At 40.3% G+C, this 23204-nt stretch overlaps 1 protein-coding gene across 1 annotated transcript in view; it reads right to left on the reverse strand.

Moving 5' to 3' along the window:
• The window catches only part of LOC141439586 (RNA-binding protein MEX3A), a 60316-nt gene extending 51108 nt beyond the window's left edge, over positions 1 to 9208 (reverse strand). Inside the window, exon 1 of the mRNA XM_074103879.1 lies at positions 8843 to 9208. Coding sequence (XP_073959980.1) covers positions 8843 to 9071 — 229 coding nt within the window. The 5' untranslated portion in view covers positions 9072 to 9208. The remainder of the gene's footprint in view (positions 1 to 8842) is intronic.
• Between the last annotated feature and the right edge of the window lie 13996 nt (positions 9209 to 23204).

Consider the following 23204-nt stretch of genomic DNA (forward strand, 5'->3'; position numbering starts at 1 on the left):
GGACCCGCGGGGCGCGCGGGGCGGCAGGTGGCTCCCAAGACGGTTACCGGACAGATGTACCAACCGACGATAACCGTTTTTCGAATTAAGAACCCATCCGTGCCTTAGAATTTAACAACAATGTCATACATAGCCAATCGATTTCGATAATACCCTTGTGTGTAAATATGCGTGAGGATACGCAGCACATGTGCTGTTGCTAGCTTCGGCGGGACCGTTTTTCATACGACAATCCGCACATCTGCGTCCTACGGACTTCGGCCGGCAGCGACATCATATCCTGTCATTAAACCTTTGCAAGAAAACGGAGTCGTAATGCTTTTTTGTTCAGTAATATAGTCCGCGACAAATAAATTGCTCGCACGGAATTGCGATAGCTCTCGAGCGTAATGAGAGCCGGTCAGCCATCACTTGCGCCTCGGGCTCGCACCAGCCTCCACGAGACAATCGAAGTGGGACCCGGCTGATGCGCGGCGCCCTGTCAGTCGAGATGGATTATTGTCAACATTACTGCGGCAGCACATCGACTTGCGCTCACGGCTCCTCGCTCCTGCCGACGATAAAGTACTCTAGTAAACATACTCGAACCCGCGCCAACCGAACAGAAACTAGTCTACAAACTCCTATAATAAGACTCCATTTCATACGAGCCCTCGATCATCGCTCGGCTGCTCAGCGTCTGTAGCGTGAAGCGGTATGCGTCGCGACGCCCGACACGCGATTTCAAACTCAGGAGCAAAAGGGCTCAAGGTTTACAATTAAACGGCGGGCGGACTGTCGCGCCGGATTACGGGTTTATTTGTACTGCTGCGGCAATTAGGAAGTCATTCATTAGGGTCCCTAAGTTTCGCAGACGTGGGGGTGCCGCAGAATGACGTCACGGCTTCTTTCGCAACCGCGCCAGAAATGATTGCTAGATCGCTGCACCGCGCGACTAGTTCAAGTTCAGAAACAAAGTGGCAGTTAAGAATGCTGCTCGATACAGCGTCGACCGTCGAGGTACAATACAAACACGGCGAGGTAGTAGCCCTCTCTCCCCGAGACCGTGGCGCCACCGCGAGCGACAAGGACGGCGAAATGCACCTAAAATAACCCTCGAATTCGTCGTAGTAAATACGATCGTAGATCTCCTTCTCGAGCGAGCGATAAGGACGCAAGATGCGGTTAGTGGCGTCCCAGAATGCATCTGTCAAGTTATACAAAAAATGGGGCTCTGGAATTTCGGGACGTCTCAGCAGCGCCGAGCGAGACACATGCTCGTTTATTTTTTACTGCCGAGTAGTTTCATTCAAAAATTGTCAACGGATAGGGAGATTTGTGTAATCTTGTTAAGTAAAAGCAGTTTACCACTTAACAACCAATTTAGCGACCGTTCCAATAGTAAGCTGACATTTATGGCTTTCTAATTCACTGAGGATGTTATTATGATTTTATGTGACCGCGGTGTGGGGTCAACGGCTAGGACGCGTATGGCGCGGAGTCGGCCGGAGCCGTCGTGGGAAAAGGAGCTAGTAAATATCAGTTTCGCTTTTACCCTTCCGGTGAGTGCGAGGAAAGAGCAAGACGGGCAGCGTCGCGTACCAGCCGCGCAGCAGTGTGCAGGAGCCGAAGCCTTGACCCTGAGTGCGGTGGCGTCGACCGGAACGCATACCGAGCTACATTGCGAATCTTGCCGATTCTGCACCGCCTAGCTGGTGCTGCGATCTCAATACATTATGCTCGAACGCGTACCTTAATAGATTGTTTTCTCTTTCGCTTATTTTATTATCGATAGTTGTCTCGATTGTGGCCCTAATCAAGAAACCTATTTCATCAACACGTTCTGTAATCACTTGAAAGGAGCTTAAAAAAGCTCTAACTAAAACGTTTGATTGAATGTTTACTCTAAGTTGTAGAACGTAATTAGTACTAGAAAAAGTACAAGTGAACATTACTAGCCACGAAACGGCTGGGTAACGTCAAAATCGAGAGTTATTGTGTACAAAAAGGCCTCGCCTCAAAAGATGAGGCTCTAGCGGGGAGGGGTAGCAGAGCAGTCATTGATGTGAAACCGGTCCGGTCTTCACTCGCTCGCGACAGGGATGGATTACTCGCACACCTCGCCTCGCTAGCCTTCCAACTAATACGAACATTGGAAGGCTTACCAAAGTGGATAATGTTGTCGACGAAATTGTGCAGGAAATCCAACAACAAACACAGTTAGTTGGCACTGTTCTAACATAAGTTTTGACTGTTTAATATGTATCACGTTAACGGCGTAGACAGCCTTAATGCAAAGCTACATTGTGTCGGTATGTAAATCATCGTCAACAGGATAACACAGAATTTGTAAAATTTACATGGAATTGACACATGCGCGTGGTGCTACAAATCAACAGGATCACAGAGGCCGACAGGAGGTCGGCCAGATCGGTGTCGACAATCGCCAATCGAAATTATAGATTGCCGCCGCGACCGGACGTGACGAAGCGGAGAACGCGTAAACGCGAGAATTTTAAACAACCTCCTTATATTGCCTTGTCTTTTAAACAGATGTAAACTGTTGTCCCCAATTTGAATATGTTTTCGATCCTTAACACAAGGCCGTGAGGGCGATTCTTCGATGGCAACGAGCAGGCGATGTGGTCTCGCTTGATATTCATGTCATATTAAACTGCGCTGTTAAAAGGTCGTAATACGAATTGACAGGAATTACTGATTCTGGTACGGACTTGTGGGTTTACAAATTCATTAGCGTTTATTTTGTTTTGCTCAAAAACTCTTTGGGAACTCAAGGAGTGGCCTGATGCTTGGAATTGTATGAAATGAATGGACGCTAGCGCACGCGCATTGTTCAACTTTTTATAATTCCAAGGTACCAGACAAAATCTTAAAGCTCATTGCAGCGTGTACTAACAGGTAGACGTGAAAAAGACCTTTCAATAAAATACTGCACAGTATTGAGTTTCTGTCTTTATAAGTATGGAGTGTAAAAAATAAGCTCACAATTTTCAGAGACGTTCTCGGAAGGTTCAATTCGAAAGGTACCTGAGATTTTTGTAAAGACATGGATAATAGACTCGATAGATAAGAGCTCATTGAGCGTGAAAAGGGATCAGCGCTTTGTTGCTGTAACATGATTGAAAAAAGTACGCACAGAAAGTTACCGTCAAGTCTTTCTTTTGCAAAATGTGATGTTGATTTAATATCTCGCGGAGACAAACAAAAACAAAACACGCGCGGCCTAAATATAACGACCTAAGCGCGGGCAGTTGATACCCTGTCGCTTTAAAGGAGAGTGGATTCTTCGTGAGTATCGGCTGAGTGGAACGTTGTGTTCAGTCCGACAGGGTCGCAAGTGGCCGTTGTATATTTAGGGCTCCGGGATGAAAGGGAGCAGTGTGGAGGAACTGTTTGTGTAGACGAGAGTTCACGAGAGAACCCTAACAACTGCTAGGTGTGTTGAATGATACTGATATTTCTGTATGAGTTAAATCGATATTATGTAATAATTTAAAAGCATGTTTTTAATCTGAGTAACTCACGTTTCTCTCACTCTCCGGTTTCGGTTTGTCTTAAGAAAATATTCATACCACACCACTGCCCAGTTACAACAATAATAAACAAAATATAGCGAACTAACCATTACCCGCGGCTTTGTGCGCGTGAAAAGTTTATTCGAGACACAAAATAACAAAATACAAACAATTTGAGAGTTCAATAAAATGTTCGGGATTTTACTAAGTTCCCATGGGAATTCCCAAAAATCAACCTGGTTTTCGTTTACATTGTATAATAAACGTGCAAATTTTCATGCATCTAGTTTTCCGTTACTAGATGGACTAACGACATCGCGAAAGTTGTGGGCAACCGGCGGAAGCAAGCGGCGAGGATGTGTTGCGATACACCAATAGAAACGCTTCATTTACCTACCCTCGCACAGCAGACAGCACATCTCTAGTGGAAACAGCAGGGCTACTAGGAAACTCGAAACTACAGTCCCTCTCGTATTAAACAGTGTAAGTGTCAGAGGGACCGCACGACACGAACTTCGAGTGTCGTAGTAGCCCTGCAGCTGAGCGGAGCGAGGCGCGGTAGATGAAGCGTTTCTATTAGTTCATGAAAAACACAAGCCTCGCAACACCATCTTTAGTGGAAACGCAACGTTTGTGGCGTCGTAAGGATGAGGCCTTTGTTCAACAGTGGTTGTTTTCCCACTGATGATGATGATGATGATGATGATGATGATGATGATGATGATATTAAAGACCTGCGATTTATATAACTCATCATCATCATCTCAGCCTATATACGTCCCACTGCAGGGCACAGGCCTCCTCTCAGAATGAGAGGGCTTGGGTAGTAGTTCCCACGCGGGCCCAGTGCGGATTGGGAACTTCACACACACCGTTGAAGTGCTTCGCAGGTTTGTTGTGCAGGTTTCCTCACGATGTTTCCCTTCACCGTAAAGCTCGTGGTAAATTTCAAATGTAATTCCGCACATGAATTTCGAAAAACTCAGAGGTGCGAGCCGGGGTTTGAACCCACGATCCTCTGATTGAGAGGCCATAGGTCAAACCACTAGGCCACCACGGCTCATATACCTCATCATCTTTTCATTTTTATTTATATACCTAATTTCATCTAAATCCAGCCTTTATAGAATTATAGTTACAAACTCCACATTCAATAACTTTTTAAACTACTAATAGATACTAAATGTATATACCAGTATACCTATCTCGCTTTTAAACTAATATTTGTAAGTACACCAAGTCAGTTAGATACCAACCAACTCATAAATATATCCGATAAATATTATACCTATAACAGCTATCTTATACCTCGCAGTAACATTAAATAGATACAGATGAAAACCCAACTTCGCAAGTTCGACTCGAGCTTGACCGCTTTTTTGCTCTCGTTTTACGAGTCTGTCTGGAAATGCACGTCTATGTGTGGGTGCATGTGCATGTGTGCTGCTTGTATGGGAACCGATTTGGATGAAAGCTTTTTGTAACCAAGTTGTTTGATTATTTTATACGTAGAATTTAAATAGCTACATAAAGCTTTACCACTTTTGACAACAGTTTTCTATAACTTTAAAACCTTATATTGGCTGTTAGTATGTTTGCCTATTGTTATTATTGTACCTACAGTCACTTTCATAAAATCGGCGCTGTCTAGGTGCTCAAAAAAGGACCTTGTCAATTGCAGAAATTTTTGAACACCTAGATAGTCAAAATACCACAAACGGGACTTGTCACGCTAACACACACGAGTAATATTTACCTCGACGACACCTCGACTTTGTTCAGTCTACTCGTGACCACGGCCACTGTAATGTGGTCGAAACGTCGAGGTAAATATTACTCGTGGGTGTGGGCGGTCCCGTTTGTGGTATAATATTTTGACTATGAGTGAAAATCACGAGTTTAAAACTTTGCTAGATGTTCATGAAACATAATAAAAGTAACAAGATACATGAAAAAACCGTACAAAGGCAAACTTCTTCTTGAAGCTTTGTGACCAATGGTCGGTCACGGTCATGCCCATTTATAATAATTATTTATTTAATTAAAAAAGGTAGGTATTTAAAAGCAGCAATAAGATTGTTTGCTAGTTTAGGTATATATTTTACTGTCCTCGAATCTCTGCCTGCCTACAACCTACATGAACCAAATTTCAAGTCAATCTGAACATTAAAAGTGGGTCAGAATCGCAAAACCAAAAGCAAACAAAAAGGTAGGTACTTATACGAAGTTAAAATAAATAATTCTCACCTATACGTTGTCATTTGTAACGTGCAAATCTATCTAACTATGTAATACCTTTAAACGAGCAATTCTTGTATATATTATAGAGTTTTAGCCCGAGCAAAGCCCGGTAGCCCAGGTAGGTACGATCACATTATTATTCAGTATACCTACTATGTATCCACTCAAAGGTTGACTGGTAGAGATCCGTTATTATAGGGATAAGTTCGCCTTTGTACGTACCTATATATCTCAATGTTTGTCAACTGTGTTTGTTACTTATTTTGTACAATAAAGAGTTCACATACGTATAATACAATACATACTATACCATATCTCAACATTGCAAAGGAATTTTCCGAACAACTACATAAATATAGATATTATGTAAAGTTGTTCGGAAAATTCCTTTGCATACCCCAATCGGTGTTGACGAACTTACTGCTGGATAGCATTTTCTACCAGTCAGCTTTTAAGCTACATAGTAGGTATATTTTATTTATTATATTATGTACTAACTAATCAGTAGTCTGTATTGTCTATGGTATTGTGGTAGGAATTTTCCGAATGTTTCCGAATATTTAGGAATGTACGACGCACATTTTGCAAAAGTTAGAGATTCGTAATAGTTATTTACACCACCACATGATAGATAGGTATACAAACAAAACATGTGCGCATTCTGTTGATACAGAAGATAGGTACATTCACACACAGAGCAAGCGTATTTTATTATATTTTTGAGGAACTAGGTATAACGACTAAGATAGGTAACTACTTATAAATCTAATTAACTTTTTTTCATTTAAGGATAACATCCATTTATTAGCAAAACAGCCTTAGAGTTCACATCCACAGCGCAGATTTCGTCAGGTACAATTTTTAGATGGATAAACATACTTATATACATACTAGCTTTTGCCCACGGCTTCGCCCGCGCGGAATTCGGTTATCGCGCACTGTTCCCTCGAGAAGTGCATTTTTCCGGGATCAAAAGTAGCCTGTCACTGGCCTCTGGCCCAAAAACTATCTCTATGCCAAAAATCACGTCGATCCGTCGCTCCGTTTCGACGTGAAAGACGGACAAACATACAAACACAAACACTTTCGCATTTATAATATTAGTATGGATTAAACACCCAAGACCCGAGAACAAACATTAGTAATTATTCACACAAATATCTGCCCGGCCGGGGATCGAACCCGGAACCACTAGCTTCATAGTCAGATTCTCTAACCACTTGTCTATCCGGTCGTCAAACAATATCCACAACAAGCTTCGTCATTAATTACCTAACATTGTCAACAAAAACATATTTATGCCATAAATAAATGTAATAGGAAGGTGAGTGGGTAAACATGTTGGGACTAAACTACCCCCCTTTAATTACACTAACCCACTACACTCGCAGCAAGGGAAGCTAGGTAGAAGTTCAGAACTATGAAACATTGGTAAGACAGGAACCTTGGCCCTTTTAAACTAATTTCAACGGCGTAGGCTAGACGGTAAACACGTTAGAAGCGTCAGATTTTGTGATCCTATTCATACCTACTAATTTATACCTAAATGCGTAATTTGTATGTTACCTAATCTTTCATGCGAAGGCAGCTGAACTGTTAATTGTATAATCCTACTTCCTACTAATAATAAATGCGAAAGTTTGAGCGTGTGTGTTTGTTACTAATTCACACTAAAACGGCTGGACGGATTTGGATGAAATTTGGTATGCAAATAGCTGGATTTCTGGAATAACACATAGGCTACTTTTCTTGCCGAAATTCCCACGGGATCGGAATAAAATCCCTTAACCTCAACCGCTAGGTTTAGAGACATGAGAAACACGTGTCACGCTAATAAAGATTTCGATGTAACTTTTGGGAACTTTTACGGGATTTTTTTTACGGATTTCCAGAACTTTAATTCAATCTCCAAATGGTAGGTAGGTATGTATGCGAGTGGCGCCGCGGGTAAATTATAGTGTGCAATAAATTAATGCGTTTTCGCTCATTCATTATCCAAATAGATTATTAAGGGTTAGGAATTCCTCGCCTGGGTCTGTGATCTGCATACTGTTACAGTCTGACAGTTTTCAAATGTAGGCAATCTTTCATAGTTATCTGCCTACAAACTGTAAGAAAAAAATCCGAGTCGAAGTAACTAGGTAGGTAGTGTTAAATGTGGTTAAATGTAATAATATGTAGGTAGTTTGAGTTTTAACGTAGTCAACATTAGAACTTGACCCAATTGCAAGTCATTTCAAAAGCTCGTAAAATCAAAATAATTGTTTCAGTAAAGTTTTAATTTTAACAACGGTATTCAATTCGAGTGGCGTCCAAAGTATACGTTAATTATAAGTTCCAACACTGACCCGTAGTAAACTCCTGCCTACGCGATTCGTCCGACGCGAACCTATCCTAACAAATCATGAGATCGCCGATCTGCGCCCGCGCAGCCACCGACGCAGCCCGAGATGCGATCTCACCAACACTTAGAATTCTCAAGAATCCGACCCTCGCCTTTGTCGGTATTATTTACACCAGAAAAAACTAACATCCCTCATCCGACCCCATTTTTTGCCCAAGGGTAGTCTTTAATTAAATCGGCGTTTTTTGCCACTCAGTTTTCGAGAAAAATTAGTGGGTAAGATACGCGAAGCATCGAGGTATGCACCTGCCGGCCGACAAAAAATAAACATGCCATGAAATGGTAGGTAGGTACCTACGTTGCTTGAAAACTCACTTCGAAAACGTGGTCAGCTTAGGAGCTTGGCAATCGCAACTTAACAAAACTAACAATTCTACTACTAAGTGTACACAGAAAACCAACTGAATATAAATATTAGACGTAGTAGACACAAATCTAGACAAGTGAGCGACTTTCAACATCGAATCTATCTATACATTCAGGCGGGCGGCCTGCGGTGCGGGCCATGCGCGCGCGGGTGGTAGGTAAACAAAAACACGCTACCTACAAAGTAGAGAAATTATCATGTGCCTGCGAAAATTCCACAGCGGGGATGGATCGAATATAACCTAGAAGCCGGGACGCACGTGCACCCTTACGTAAGGGTGGCGCCCGGCCGGCGTCGGACATCAGCTGTTCGTACCTTGGCGTCCGACGATCTCGGCGACGTGCTCCGACGACGGCACGGGGACGCACTCCGTCATGTTCTGGGACTTCTTGGCGCGGTCGTCGGGCGGCGGCGCGAAGCCGAGCGGGCTAGCGAGTGGGTTCGCCGTGGGCAGGCTCTCCCCCAGGTTCAGCAGGCTCAGTTCCAGCGCGAGCTCGAATGCGCGCTGGTCCTCCACGAGCCCGCCGAAGATGCTCGACGGCATTTCCACTTGAGAAGCTATCTTGCTGGTTTGTGAGAGGTTGCCCTCTCGTCACTTGTGAGTTAGGGTTCGATCGTTTAGCCGCGGCGGTGCATGGGAGACGCGCGTGCGTGCGGGCCGGCGTGTGGCGCTGAACTGAGTCGCCGGCCGGCGCGCGCACGACGCAGGCGCCGCGCGGGGGCGCCCGGGCCGCCGCAGCTTCCGCCCGCCCTCCGCCCGCCCTCCGCCGCCGGCCAGGTGATTAGCGCCTAGCAATACAACACCACTACATTACAACCCTTACATTACACCTCACCTTACAATGCCTTGACGTTGGCGTTAAACAGAAAGGTGGTTCTTATGTTCAAGTAAAAAATATATTGACTTTAAAATATTTATAGATAACTGCGTAGAATCTACGCCATAGATAATGTTTATGAGATAGGTATGTACATACCTATTATTTGTTTTTACTTTTTAATATACCTTCGTGAAGTCACAGAATAAGTAATAGTAGGTACAAGTATCTAACTTAAGTTCACTTAAGTATGTATTTAGTGATTGTTTTTTTCTTAATTGAACTAAATACCTAAGTAGTTTTTTTTAGTTAGATTTAAGTATTAAGTTGTTTAGTAAGTATGTAGGTACAATTTTATTCAGCTTTTCATATTTTAAGTACTCGTAGGTACAACTGAAAAATAAAACCGCGAAAAATACCTATTACAAGTTTGAAATTTTCGCTATTCTCACTCATAACTTAATCACGAATAGGTAGGTATTTAAATTATTGAAATAACCTCGATGTTTCGACCACAGCGGCCGGGGTCAACTGACCATAAAATAAAAATAAATTATTACAAGTGTTAAATATTTGGTCTGCATAAACTCTACTATATCTAAGGGAATCCTAGCGTAGGCATATAGAATGTGAGAATAAATGCCGAATGTACTACATAAAGTACAAATTATTCAATAGAATTTAAACGTTAATAAATATAGGTAATTCTTGTAGTTTTCTCTCTGTGTCCCTGTTTTCTGTATCGCTTACTATTTCGGGTGTACAATAGTCATTGTATTGTAACTGTAACTATTTACCAAAATTACAAAACTTACGGCTCATCTTCAGTTAGAAAAAGCCAGGAGTCAGGAGGATTTTACCTACGTATGTATAGATAAGGTAACTAATCTATATATAAATAAAACCGGACAAGAGCATGTCGGGCCATCCTCAGTGTAGGGTTCCGTAGTTCCCGAACTTGCCTTAACTTATTGAACATGAAACTACCGTGAGACTCACTCATATTAAATATAATGACCCGGATAACTCACGTCTTAAATCGAGTTTAGCTCGACATGTTTCGGGCTAAAAATAATAATAATAATTTAAGACGTGAGTTATCAGAGTCATTATATTTAACTTAACTTTTCCTTAGAATTTTTTTTACAAAAGCTCAAAAACTGCTCAACTGATTAAGTTAAAAACAATTTTCCTAGAAAATTTTAACTAAGATTAAGTTCCGTGATTTTTTCATATTTTTTAGACGTGCGGTTCGGAAGTTAGACGGGGACACATTTTTTTTGAACTTTCGAAGTGAATATCTCCGAAAATATTCACTTTATTAAAAAATGGTTGTTGCAAACCCGTATTCATTTTCAAATACCTATCCAAAAATACCCTGCAACATGGGGTGGAAGTAAAAAAAAAAACACCACTACGTACGTCGAGCACCCTAAAAAAAAAATTTTTTTTACTGTCGTCGTGACTGATATGTATATTCATGCCAAATTACAACTTTCTAGTACTAACGGTCTCTGAGCTTAAGCTTAGCCGCGGACAGACAGACAGACTGACAGACGTGGCGAGACTATAAGGGTTCCTAGTTGACTACTACGGAACCCTAAAAATAAATCGCCGAAATGCATGTTGTACGAGTACCTACGCGCAAAACTTACGAACGACGGCACCGAATTAGATAATTTTTTTTTGCTGTATTCTTTATTGTCAGGATACGGTTTGTGTTAAACAATATTAAAAAAAGTCTCTAAAGGGGGCGATGCCGCGGGCAACAGCTAGTAGGTGATAAGAGAGCACCTTAGTGTAAGTTAAGTAACAAGTAAGCACAGGTCGATTCATGCTTATTGTATTGACACTGATAAGCTAAGCTTCACATATATATAACTAAGTGGCAACTTGGTCGGCCGGCCGCGGCGGAAGCGGGTTCAAATGCCGGCGCCGGGTTCCGCGAAAGCCGATAACCATTAGGAAAACAAACGAAGATCGCCGCGTGATTATGATTACTTGATTAGTCATTGGTTCACTTGGTGTTTTAGTGATAAGTATGTAATGGACTATAGAGAATTACTTTGCTCACCCGCGACCTTACGAAAGCTATGTTTATGCAACAAATGCATGTTCATGCAGCTTCTCCACTTCCACACTAAAAGAACACTCGCAAATTACACAAACTACCACACTATGCTCTGATGATGAACTCAGATTGAATTGGAAACGTGTCAGCGTAGTATGGTGATGGTGATATTTGGGTGTGTACCTAATGTCCGTTCATCCAATAGAATAAGGGCATATTTACAAAAACATAAGTTTTAGACTTTGAATTTACGCTTTAATATCTTTCAATAACTTTCTTATGTAATTGACAAATAGCAATTGTGTCGATATTCTATTGGATGAACAGTATTGTATTTCTTACAGTGTAAAGGAACTACACCAGCGCCCAGCGGTTCTTAACCTTTTAGTCAAGAGGGGCCATTTGACAAACTTTCTGTCTTGCGAGGGACCACCAACTGTTTAAAGGTAATATACGGCAAAATTAAAATGGTAAATGAATGAACGGTTGCGACCGCTACTTGACTGGCGCGTCGTATTGCCAATTCGTTGTTGATGGCTTCGCGGACCACTTCGAGTTCTTCCAGGGACCACCAGTGGTCCGCGGACCACCGGTTAAGAACCACTGAACTACACGAACACACATTTGTTGCATAGACTTCGATAATGGTGCTAAAATTAAGGTCGCGGGTGAGCAAAGTAATTGTTTATGGTTCATTGACGTGGACCTTTGTAAAGTGACGCCCGATTCAATAAACGCTAACTCACAAGTGCGAGCCCAGATTTGAATCCACGATCCTCTGACTGATAGATCATAGTTCAAACCTCTAGGCCACCACGTGCCAGCAGCTGTTTAACTTTTTACTGGGAATATCGGATTTATCTGAAACTGACGCACCTGTCAGATACATTAATACTTGAGTACTCCAATGTAATCCAATAATTAGTGTGAGCCACATACTTAGTATTTTTTTAAAGGCAATAATACTTTTTTTCATCGGGTAACTACCTGCGCATAGGCAAGCAAAAGGTGCCAGGCGGGTGATAAATGCACAATACTGCCTGATAAGTGATAACTATACTTCAAAAGGTACTAAGTATACAAAAGGCTCAGCTTATCATTGCTTAACACCTCAAAGCTGTCAAAATGTGAAATTCTTTAAAAATAAATAAATACATATTTACGTGGATATACTCATAAATTTAAGTTGTGATAGCTTAGTGGACTAGTGGTTTCACCTCACGTGGCGGGTTCGAATCCGTGTTCGCAACTTTAAGTTTTTCAGAATTGATGTGCAAAATTACCTACCTACACTTGAAATTTGTCATGATCTTTGTGACACATTGTGAGGAAACCTACATCCAGCATTGGCTGTTATCTAGGGTTGCGTACCTCAAAAAGAAAACTTTGTTGTCTGTCTGTCAAAACACTTTTCCTCAGCAACGCGTGGAGGTAATAAGCTAAAATTAAAGTCCGCCAACACTATCAAAAGATAATCATTAAAAAACCGATCAAGAGCATGTCGGACACGCCCAAGATAGGGTTCCGTAGCCAGTACGAAAAAATCAAGTAATATTTTTCTAAGGATTTCGAATTGTGTACGGAATCTTCCAAGTTTAGGTATATTTTATACCTTAGGCTGCTATTAGGTACTCTTAAACTACTTATATTTCTCAAGCAATCTTAGCCGTTATAATTTTTCTTGTACAGTTTAGATTTTAGAGAGGGGGGGGGCGCTCGATTTTAATGAAAATTTGCACTTTCAAGTAGAATATATTGCAAACAGGTCGCTGCATAGAAAAATCGTCTTAACAACCCCCCAATGCTTTTAAAAGACCTATCCAACGATACTCCACAGATAGGGTAAGTTGAGAAAAAAAAACACCCCCTTTACGTCTATGGCAGGCAGGTAACCAAAAAAATTTTTTTAACTTTTTTATTTTATCACTGTCGGCGTGACTGATATGTATATTCATGCCAAATTACAGCTTTCTAGTACTAACGGTCTCTGAGCTTAGCCGCGGACGGACAGAGATATGGCGAAACTATAAGGGTTAAGTTGACTATGGAACCCTAAAAAAGGTGTTTCCAAACAAATTGCTCTAACCGCAAAACCTATACGGTACTTCCGGTTGTCGTAGAAACTTAAAATATCTTTGAAGAAACGAACATTCCAAGTTCAACAAGAGCTTATAATAATAAATTTAAAAAATCAAATCCCGACTGCCTTAAAAAATACTAAAAAGAAGAAAACAAGTCTAGTGGGCTAGAACTTTGTTAAGTAGCTAACTTTAAAGTTCAACAGTCGGGACCCATTAGGTAAGAATTTTTGAGCGTCACGATTTAAATGGATCCCGAGTGTTGAACTTTAAGTAAGCTACTTAACAAAGTTCTAGCCCACTGGACTTGTTTTCTTCTTTTTAGTATTTTTTAAGGCAGTCGGGTTTTTGATTTTTTTAAATTTTATTTCACACTTTTCAGTGAAAGTGGTATATTAAAACGATTATAAACTATATATATTTAGAATGGGCTAATTATTAGCTTTAATTTGATACCCCACTCGATAGGTTTGAATACAAATATTCTTTATCACACCATAAAGCAGTACAACAAACTTATAATATAAGCACTTAGATTCAGGGTAGACAATAGGCGGTCTTATCGCTTAATTGAATACTTACAATTTGGCGCCAAAAATCCGCCATTTTGATTTTTCAAGAATTTCATGTACCTAGTGTCACTCGCGTCATCAAGACAAATCCAATGACGTATCATTTATCAAAATTGGTTCAGCCGTTGAGTAGTTACAAGAGGACATAGGAATATAGACATACATACATACATACATACGCGTCAAACACATAACCCTCCTTCTTCGCAGTCGGGTAAAAACAAACGCCCGCCGTCAAGAAGCAAGCAAGACACTCAGTCAAAATGTTGTCAAATTTCCCGCCACCTGGCTATTGCTACGAGGAAACTTTGATACCGAACTTCGCAAAGCTCAGGGAGCTGTCGGTGCTTTGAGTGCTTTGAAACTTGCTGTCTGCTTAGTACCAATCAACCTTGATTTTGGAGCTGAAAAACATGAACTAAACGACTTGTTTATTTAAACTTTTATAGTCTTTAGCTTAGCAATGAATGGGCCAACGTGGCCGAGCCGTAGTGATGTGAGCAAGGGTCCTATTAGGACACAGGAGCATTTTTATTGCTCTTGATTGTATTTACAGGTTCAGATTCAAAATGATTACTTACACACGTTGATGTAGGTACTATGTTAGTTATTTGTTAAGAATTTTAGACCAATTCTACGAGACTCGATTACCTTACTTAACATCTCCCGCTGTCGTAGATAGGTTTATGGTTTTTCACTGTGTTCTACACACCCTTGACCTCCCGTTCCTCGTTCTACTTACAATTTAAAACACACCATTGTGTCCGTTCGCTCACGTATAATATTAAAATAAACAGTGTCCTATCACTAATAATTGTTCGCTTTATTTTTAAACTGAAAAACACTACTCAAAAGTCCAAATAATTTATTGAATCAGGCGTTACTTTTCGGAGGTCCTATTAATTAACTAAAATAATTTCTTTGCTCAATGCTCAGCTCACCCGCGACCTTCGCGACTTTCGCGGGTGAGCGAAGAAATTCTTTTAATTCATTCAAAAGTCCAAATCGTAGGATTTTCCGATATTCCAACACATCGACTAGTGGCGTGCATGACCAAGAATTCCAAGAAGCTGGTCTGAAGAATTTGCTGATAGATGTTGATGTCATGCAAATTGATTTAAAGTATCTAAATAGCAAAACTTACCTGCGTAATCTTCAATCCAATGAATCAATAGATCGGCATTTAAATTTCCCAATAACTACATTTAGCCTCCGACAATTTTTTGTAGGTTTTCTAACCACACATCGATAGCTCGAAGGTCTGGTTAGTCAGTCAGTTCGACCTTCACGAAACTATAGTGTCATATTATGTAAATGCTTGCAGACAATGTTTGTTGGCCCAAATCACATTATATATAGTAGTGTAAATATTCAGCGTCCCATTGTTCAGTTATATTTGTATTGGGCATCAAAACGAATTCTCAGATTCTTGAAAACATAATTGACGTTGCGGAGTTAGAATCCATGTCTGTTGAACAATGATTTAAGTCGCATCATAGAATATTATCACAGTGTTAAGTAAATTATTTCATTGAATTCGGATTATTTGCAAATAATGTACCTATCATATCCCATGATTAAGTATCATTTGCTAAGGTGACTGATTATTGAAACAATATTTTTTCCAGAATTGTGATTAAACTAACCTAACCTACTGCATATACATATTTTGTGGTACACCTTATATGATGACAAATGAAAATATGGGAAGTGAAGTTCTCACCAGCAGCAGGAATTCTCAGCAGGGTAAGACCCCTTTGGGGTAAAAAGACATTCATTAATTACGGAAGGGTTTTCAAAATTTCTACTGTCCTTTTTTCGAGGGGAGAGAAGGTATAAGTAATTCTTTAGTCTTTTTATAGGTCAAAATGTGCGATATCTAGCACATTAATGGAATATCCAATGGAGAACAAAACGTCGAGACAAAAAAAACTGTTTTAGCGCATTCATCCTTTTCTAAACCTAATATAATTTTACGTAAGAAGGGGGAGGTGAGGGTCCGAGAAATCTTACGTCTACATGGGGCATGGGGTCAAAAATGGCCAAAATCATCCTCACGTAATGAATGGCCCCTGACGTCACCTAGTCACGAGTGGATGTAAGTATTTTGTGTATCGCATCGTGTGTATCGGAGCTAAAGCCGCGGTGGCACGACCCGACAGCGCTTCCGGAGGTCAAAGTCGCCGGAATTCGGCAAACTTCTGACGACTCCTGCTCGCTTGGTGACGTTTCATGACGCTTACTTGTTTGTTGATAAGTTTAAATGTACCTAACATCATAATTTAACAGTGTCATGACCTGGTTTGTGGTATGAAAAAGCAGCCAAATGCGATTCGGACTTGAAAGGGTACAAATTTAAAAGCCAACCAAAAAAACATACTTTGTATTTCGTAGTAATAATAGTACATTACTACAGAGACCGCGAAATAGGGGATTGCCGGCCATATCTAGAGATACGAGGCCGACAATCCCTGTTCGCGGACGAGGCTTGTAAGTATAGTGCTTTTGCTTTTCTCATATAAATCCAAGGACATAATACCATGTCACTTGATGATGAACTCATATCGAAAACAAAAACAGTTATTTTAATTAAAAACCACTCGTTTTAGGTATAAACCGTATATGTATTTGTTTTTATTTTCTATTCCCGCCAAAATACTCTTTTTCAACTATTTTTGTGAAGTGTTCGGGTTAATGTTTTTGCCACCTAATCCTGTGATGATTTTATTTATTAAAAAATGGCGATACCTTAGTTATTGGTTATTTAAATTAATTATTAACAATAAATGTTAATCTTTGTTTATATTTAATTGAATCTAATTAAATAATCTAGTTAAATAAGAAATAAAAAAGGAAATACACATACGCGAACTATGTTTTTTTTAATTGGCAGTATGCCATAGATAGTCAATTAATTAAACAAAAACTCACTGAAACAAAAGACAATGTCTTTGCTGGCCTTGACCGACAATGTTTATGCTGGCCTTGGCCGGCAATGTTGTATGAAATTCCATTACTATCCTCTGATTTGAAATTAGAACGAATCTTCAAAAGTGCTATACAAAGACGTACCTACCTCCTTGGCATTCTATGATCACGAAGATAAGGACGACATTTCCTAGGATGTTTGAGAATAGTAGATTGTACAACAAGAGCCATTTTACCAAGACGTTCATATAGCCACCCGAGCCGGTACGGCGAGGGTGGATAGATACGTCGAGGGGAAAATGGGTTTATTGCTCGAGTTTTACACTCTACTTTTCACTTAGATTGCGAGGAAATGAAATAGCATCAGTGGAAACAAACAATAATTCACTTTCTATGTATATTTAACTTATTATGCATTATTGTATTACTTAATTCTATTTTTCTTATTTTACTGATTAATTTTTGTCGCTTTGGTTGATTTTTACTTTTATATGAATTAAAAATTATTTAAAAATATGTAGAAACTTTTTTTTGTGGCTGTTGACACCGTATTACATTGGTCTTAAGTTGGTCTTAGACGAAGATTTTATTTTATGCACTAGAGCATAAAAAATCATTTTATGTCGATCAGATCCAGCATAAACTAGAACTTTACGAGCATGAGAAGTGAAAAAGTATTTTTTTTGTGGATCAGTAATTATTTGGTTAAGCCGCGGGTTCACGATGGATGCAGGCCGCTTCCAACCGAAGCAACTGGAGGTCTATGGGGGAGGCCTATTTCTATGTCTGACAGTGGACATTCTACCGCTGATGATATAATGATGATGATAAGTAATTAACGGACTTTTTTCTTTACAATACAATACAATACAATACAAATATTCTTTATTGCACACCACAAGTCAGTACAAAAAAAGTATAATAAAAACACATAAATTCTTTACTTGTGTTTTGAGCTTTTCCAAATTAAAATTATTTCACCAACGTTTAGCTCTGTTTCGATATATGTACGTATTTTGGTGTGTCTGTAATTCCATTGCGAGAATGAGCCGATTGCTTGGGTGACACTCTTTCCCGACCCGGATAATACCGATATAGAAATACCGACCCTGTTTTTCCCATAGAAGCTAATGTCAGTTTCTATGGGCGTCTACACAAAAAACAGGGTCGGTATTTCCATGTCGGTATTATCCGGGCCGGGAAAGAGTGTCACCGCTCAACTTATAATTTTCTCTCCATTGCGTTACTTTGCACGAGGCAAAAGAGGCGAAAACATTTAATTCAGAACTAAAAACACCGAACTAGTTTCTTACAATAACATCGCCCAATGCACGGGGTGTCGAAAAAAACAATAACGTACATCTTCACGCTATAACTCTGTATGAATGGATGCTGAGCTGTCGTCCTTTTGGGAGACAGTTTGAAGAATGCAATTTTAACTAAAAGTTCTATGTTGATCTTCGTATTGTATGTTTAGTATAATGTAGGGTGTCCGCGTTGTGGGGATGATTGAGCACCGTACAAATTGTAAGGAATCCATGTGAATAGATTTTTAAGATTTATTTGGCTCTGAATTTGTGATATAAATCAAGAAACAACTAAATAAATGACTTTCTGGCAAGTTTTTTTGCGGCGCGATCAATGACGATTCATTGGAAATGATGGTCTTTCCGAAAACACTGGTAGTTTGAAAGAGTGTCATGTAAAAGAGCAAAGAGCTCCTACAGTCGAGTTCATAAATTTGTAAGCAAAAATTCTAATCAAAAATATCTGAAAACGCTTCTACGCCGTTAACAATAGAGTCGTGTTCAGATATTTTTGATCAAATTTTTGCTTACAAATTTATGAACTCGACTGTACTTGCAGAATAAACGTTTTGATTATGATTTGATTTTGAAACCAAGTAAACAATTACCCTGAACTAAAAGAATTTCTTTGCTCACCCGCGACCTTAAGATAGTTAAGTTTATGCAAAATATGCGTGTTCATGCAGTTCCTCCACCTCCACACTGTAAGAACACACACAAACCCATCTATCACCTCCACCACCCGTACACCATTCGCTGCCGCCTTAGCCTTCTGAATCTAAACTATCCAAGTAGCTTCTGGTCCGAACCGTCTTGCTGGCTCGCTTCGCTCGCTTGCACAAATCAAATTGAAGTCAAACTTTGCAATATAAAAATTGGCCAAATGTTATTCGACAATTTGTTATTTAATGAACTAAAAGTATGGACCTCCGCAAAGTAACGCCTGATTCCATTTTAATAATTTTATTTTAAGTTTTTTTCTTTAAACTTAAACCAGTATTGAATTTGATAAGTACGGGTATACTAGAACAGGGCGCAAAATGGACAATGGACAAGACGTAATTAGGAGCGACACTCTAGGGTTCAACAGTCGCATGGATAATAGTACTTTTGAGCAGTTTATTAACCCCCGACGCAAAAGAGGGGTTTTATATATTTGACTCCAATGTCGGTCAGTCTGTAGCCTCGTAGCTCTCAAACTGATGGATCGATTAAGGCGGGGTTTTTATTTGAGATGATATGACAATGTCGGGGGCTTTTAATTTTTCCAAGTTGATTAGGTGAAGATAATACGTGCACTTAGTTGTCCTTTAACAGTTCAGATTATTAAAGTTAACGTTTCATGAAACTAGACAGCATAACTAACTAACTTAACTTAGTTTTTGTGCTAGTGTTAGTCTTATCTATTTTGTTATTGTAAGGTGGTGGTACTTATGGAGCCAAAATAAATCTTTCTTTCGTTCTTTCTTTCTTTCATTCTTTCTTTCACCATCAGTTAAATCGTCAAGCACCGCAACTTAGTGGCTTGCTCATTTCCTAACCCAAGCACCAGACTGTCCGCGTGTCTGAACCAAACCAAAACGATCCCACGAGAATATCCCTTATCCCCTCGCAGCGTCGCCACCGTACATCTCACAATCACGCAAGCAACAATGAGCGAGTACTGCCAAGTACAGGATGGCAGGTAAAGACTTTTTTCGTAAAGACCATCTGCGCACAAAAACGTCGGACAGATGCTCCGATCCCATTGTGTAGTGAACTACTTTTTTTACACGATCCTTTTGCATGTCTTTTAAGTTCCGCTCGGGGGATGCAGTCTTTAGACTATTTTGGTTTGATCGCGAGCGAATCGATTTGGTTCGTAAATAACTTCCGTTTCACGCTATCCAGACAAAAGATAGTTTTGGATCGGAAGATGGGTGTGTATAGTTGCGCAGCCGGCGTGTCTATTTTGAAATTTTTTAGAGATTAGTATGTACTTGTTCGCCCGAACTTTGCTCGAAGTTCTTTCTTTTTGGTAGGCAGTTAAACAGTATTTTTCAGGATAATATACCTATTTAAATAGGTAAACTTTAAACTAAATATAGAAATAAATCTAATTCATAAAAATCTCGTGTCACAGTGAGTGCGAGCGTGTGACTCGGTGTTGAGGGAGATGGTCGAGTGTTTATTTAATGTCTGACCAGTGAGATCTCGCTTCTCTGCACGTTCGAAACGGTGGTTTGGGCATACGGCGCGCGCGGGACGTTAGCCTGCCGGCCTTCCTGGCATCGGCGGCTGCATGGGGTCGTGGACCTTGTAACTGTCATTTTTTCTTTCATTTACCTTATACTTCTGATACTCGGACAGTCTGGTTGGCTCTCAACCCGGGTTCCCCGGAGCCTGAGAGGATATACACCTACAGCGTTCGGGGGACGATGTGGGAGTAAGCGAGTTTTTGATGGTCTGTTGGAGAGAGCTGTGGGTGTGGATAAGGGGAGGCTTAATGCCGTATCTAAGCCAGAGTCTGGTGCGTGGCTGCACGCGCTTCCATCCCCACATATGGGAACACTCCTTGGTGACGACTCTTTGCGGGTGGCTGTGGCGCTCCGCCTGGGCTGCGATGTTTGTGAACCTCATGTATGCATCAGCGATTCTGCGGCACGATGGTGGAGAGCAACGAGCACCACACTTTGAGTTGTTGCCGCTGTGCGGGGAGATTTCCGTGCCATCACGCCCTAAATGATATCGTCCGCCGAGTTCTGGTGTCAGCTGGCGTCTCTTGCGTGTTGGAGCCTCCAGGTCTTGGCCGATTAGATGGCAAGACCTGATGGCTTCACCCAAGTGCCCTGGCAAAAGGGAAAGTGTTTGCTCTGGGATGCCACGTGCGTCAGTACTTTTGCTTCTTCGCACCTCGGTCGCACCTCAAGGATAGAGGGAGCGGCTGCTGAGATAGCAGCCTTAAAAAAACGCGAGAAATACTCGGCCTACCCCATTTGGGCATACAGGCGTGATGTTTGTGTTGTGTGTGTGTAATTATGATTATGAACAACATATACCTACTGAAGACATTAGAACGGTGCGGTATATTTTTCAAATCAAATCCTACTTCCTATCCTATCCTACTAATATTATAAATGCAAGTCTGTTTGTTTGTTTATTTGTTTATTTGTTGATAGATAGATAGATAGATAAAAAACTTTATTCACAAACATGCCATGACAATTCTATATAAACAAACGATTCAAATTGTTACATATTTAAATTAAGTTGTCACGGCACAGCCGCGAAAAGGCGCCGACTCAGCATGTGCTGCGACATTGCTGTCACAGCGCTGATAGCAGCGCTGTTGAACCGATTTAAATGAAATTCAGTATACAGATAGTTTGAGTACCGGGGAAGGACATAGGATAGTTTTTATCCCGTTAAATTGCATAGTTCCCGCGGGATAGCGAAAAAGAATTGTACGCGGACGGAGTCGCGGGTAACAGGCTAGTTACTAAATAAAAACCTTTACGTTGTACCTAAGACCAAAATGAAATGGCATGTATATCGTAAAAACATGTATTTATTTAGGGATCCGTAGTGATACACCAAAAATATACCTCGTTGAGTTTCATGCAGGATTCTTCTCAACAGAGAACCGAACCGGTGGTAGATTTTTTGACATTCATATGTGCTTGTTATAGCCTAAATTGAATAAAGATATTTTGACTTTGACTTTGAATGCAAGGTGTTGTATTCGAATGTCTACGCTTCGGTTTCGTAGAGAAAATTATGCACACTCCATTCATGGCATTGCAAAAGATATTTTTTTCTTTTAGATGAAGGTGCTAGACTTCATTTGTTTTAGATCAGTTTGCTTTGCTAATAACATAAATTAACTTCAATTTCGGAGTCACTTTTTCAATATCAAAGCATCGTTTTTACATTTCTGATCACCTAAACATAACTGTCTTACCCTACCTACCCTACGTACGCTTTTGTAGCACTCAGAACCTTTCGCATTCCAACTCAGAATAAGCATAAACATCGAACATAACACTCCCAACATGAAAACATATCGTAACGCTCAAAACGAAATATAAAAGGTACTTTTATTGGGAAAATTCTGCGTGGCTAAGGACCCTTAAGGGTTCCAAAGGAAGGAAGGGACCCTTGCCGCAGCTGGGCGAGGTCGACGAACTTTGCACTAATTCCCGAACCATGAATAGGTATTTGTAGGTATTTGCGATTTTGGCGGCAAGTTGTTGGCGAGCCAATTAATGAGGAAGTTAGGAACAAAGGAAGGAAGGTAGGTGACAAAGCTTTGAGGCTTAGTTTGAGGGCTTGAGAGGGCTAATGCAAATTTGGAACTGGTACCGTTTTTAGCCGGTTTAAGGTTATTGGTAGGTATTATTGGATGTAAAAGTATTATCAATCGATCTTAATTTAGTTAGTTTTAAAAAATGTGTCTCTGTCCATTGGAGGACATTTATAAAATTGCCAGTGCCTAGTGGGGATTGCCGTTGTACGGCAAAAAAAAACTAGAAAACGACATATGTGAGTTGGTGGATAATGATTTAATGATGACAGCGTAAATCTATCCAATCTTAGTTTATTTAAGTGCACCTAGGTTTTCCTACTTTGTGTTGAGATTTTGTCAGGACAGTACCTAATAAAATTTCATTCAATTGCAGTTAAATAAACAAGATCCAAGCTACATAACCGCACCAAGTTTTTATTTCGTGCTATTTATTGACCGTTGAAGAATTTCGTCCTGCGGAGACGAATTTTAGTTGGTACCATTAGCCAAATAAGTGGTATAATAATTTCTAAACAAGTTCCTATCAAATGAATATGTCGCTAAAGTCGAACTTTCCAGTTGACAGATACGTCTATTGGCATTATTGTTTTATGACATGGAAACGATTATCAACTTTAG

The sequence above is a fragment of the Choristoneura fumiferana genome, chromosome 21, assembly GCF_025370935.1.
Source record: "Choristoneura fumiferana chromosome 21, NRCan_CFum_1, whole genome shotgun sequence".
Classification (NCBI taxonomy): Eukaryota; Metazoa; Arthropoda; class Insecta; order Lepidoptera; family Tortricidae; genus Choristoneura; species Choristoneura fumiferana.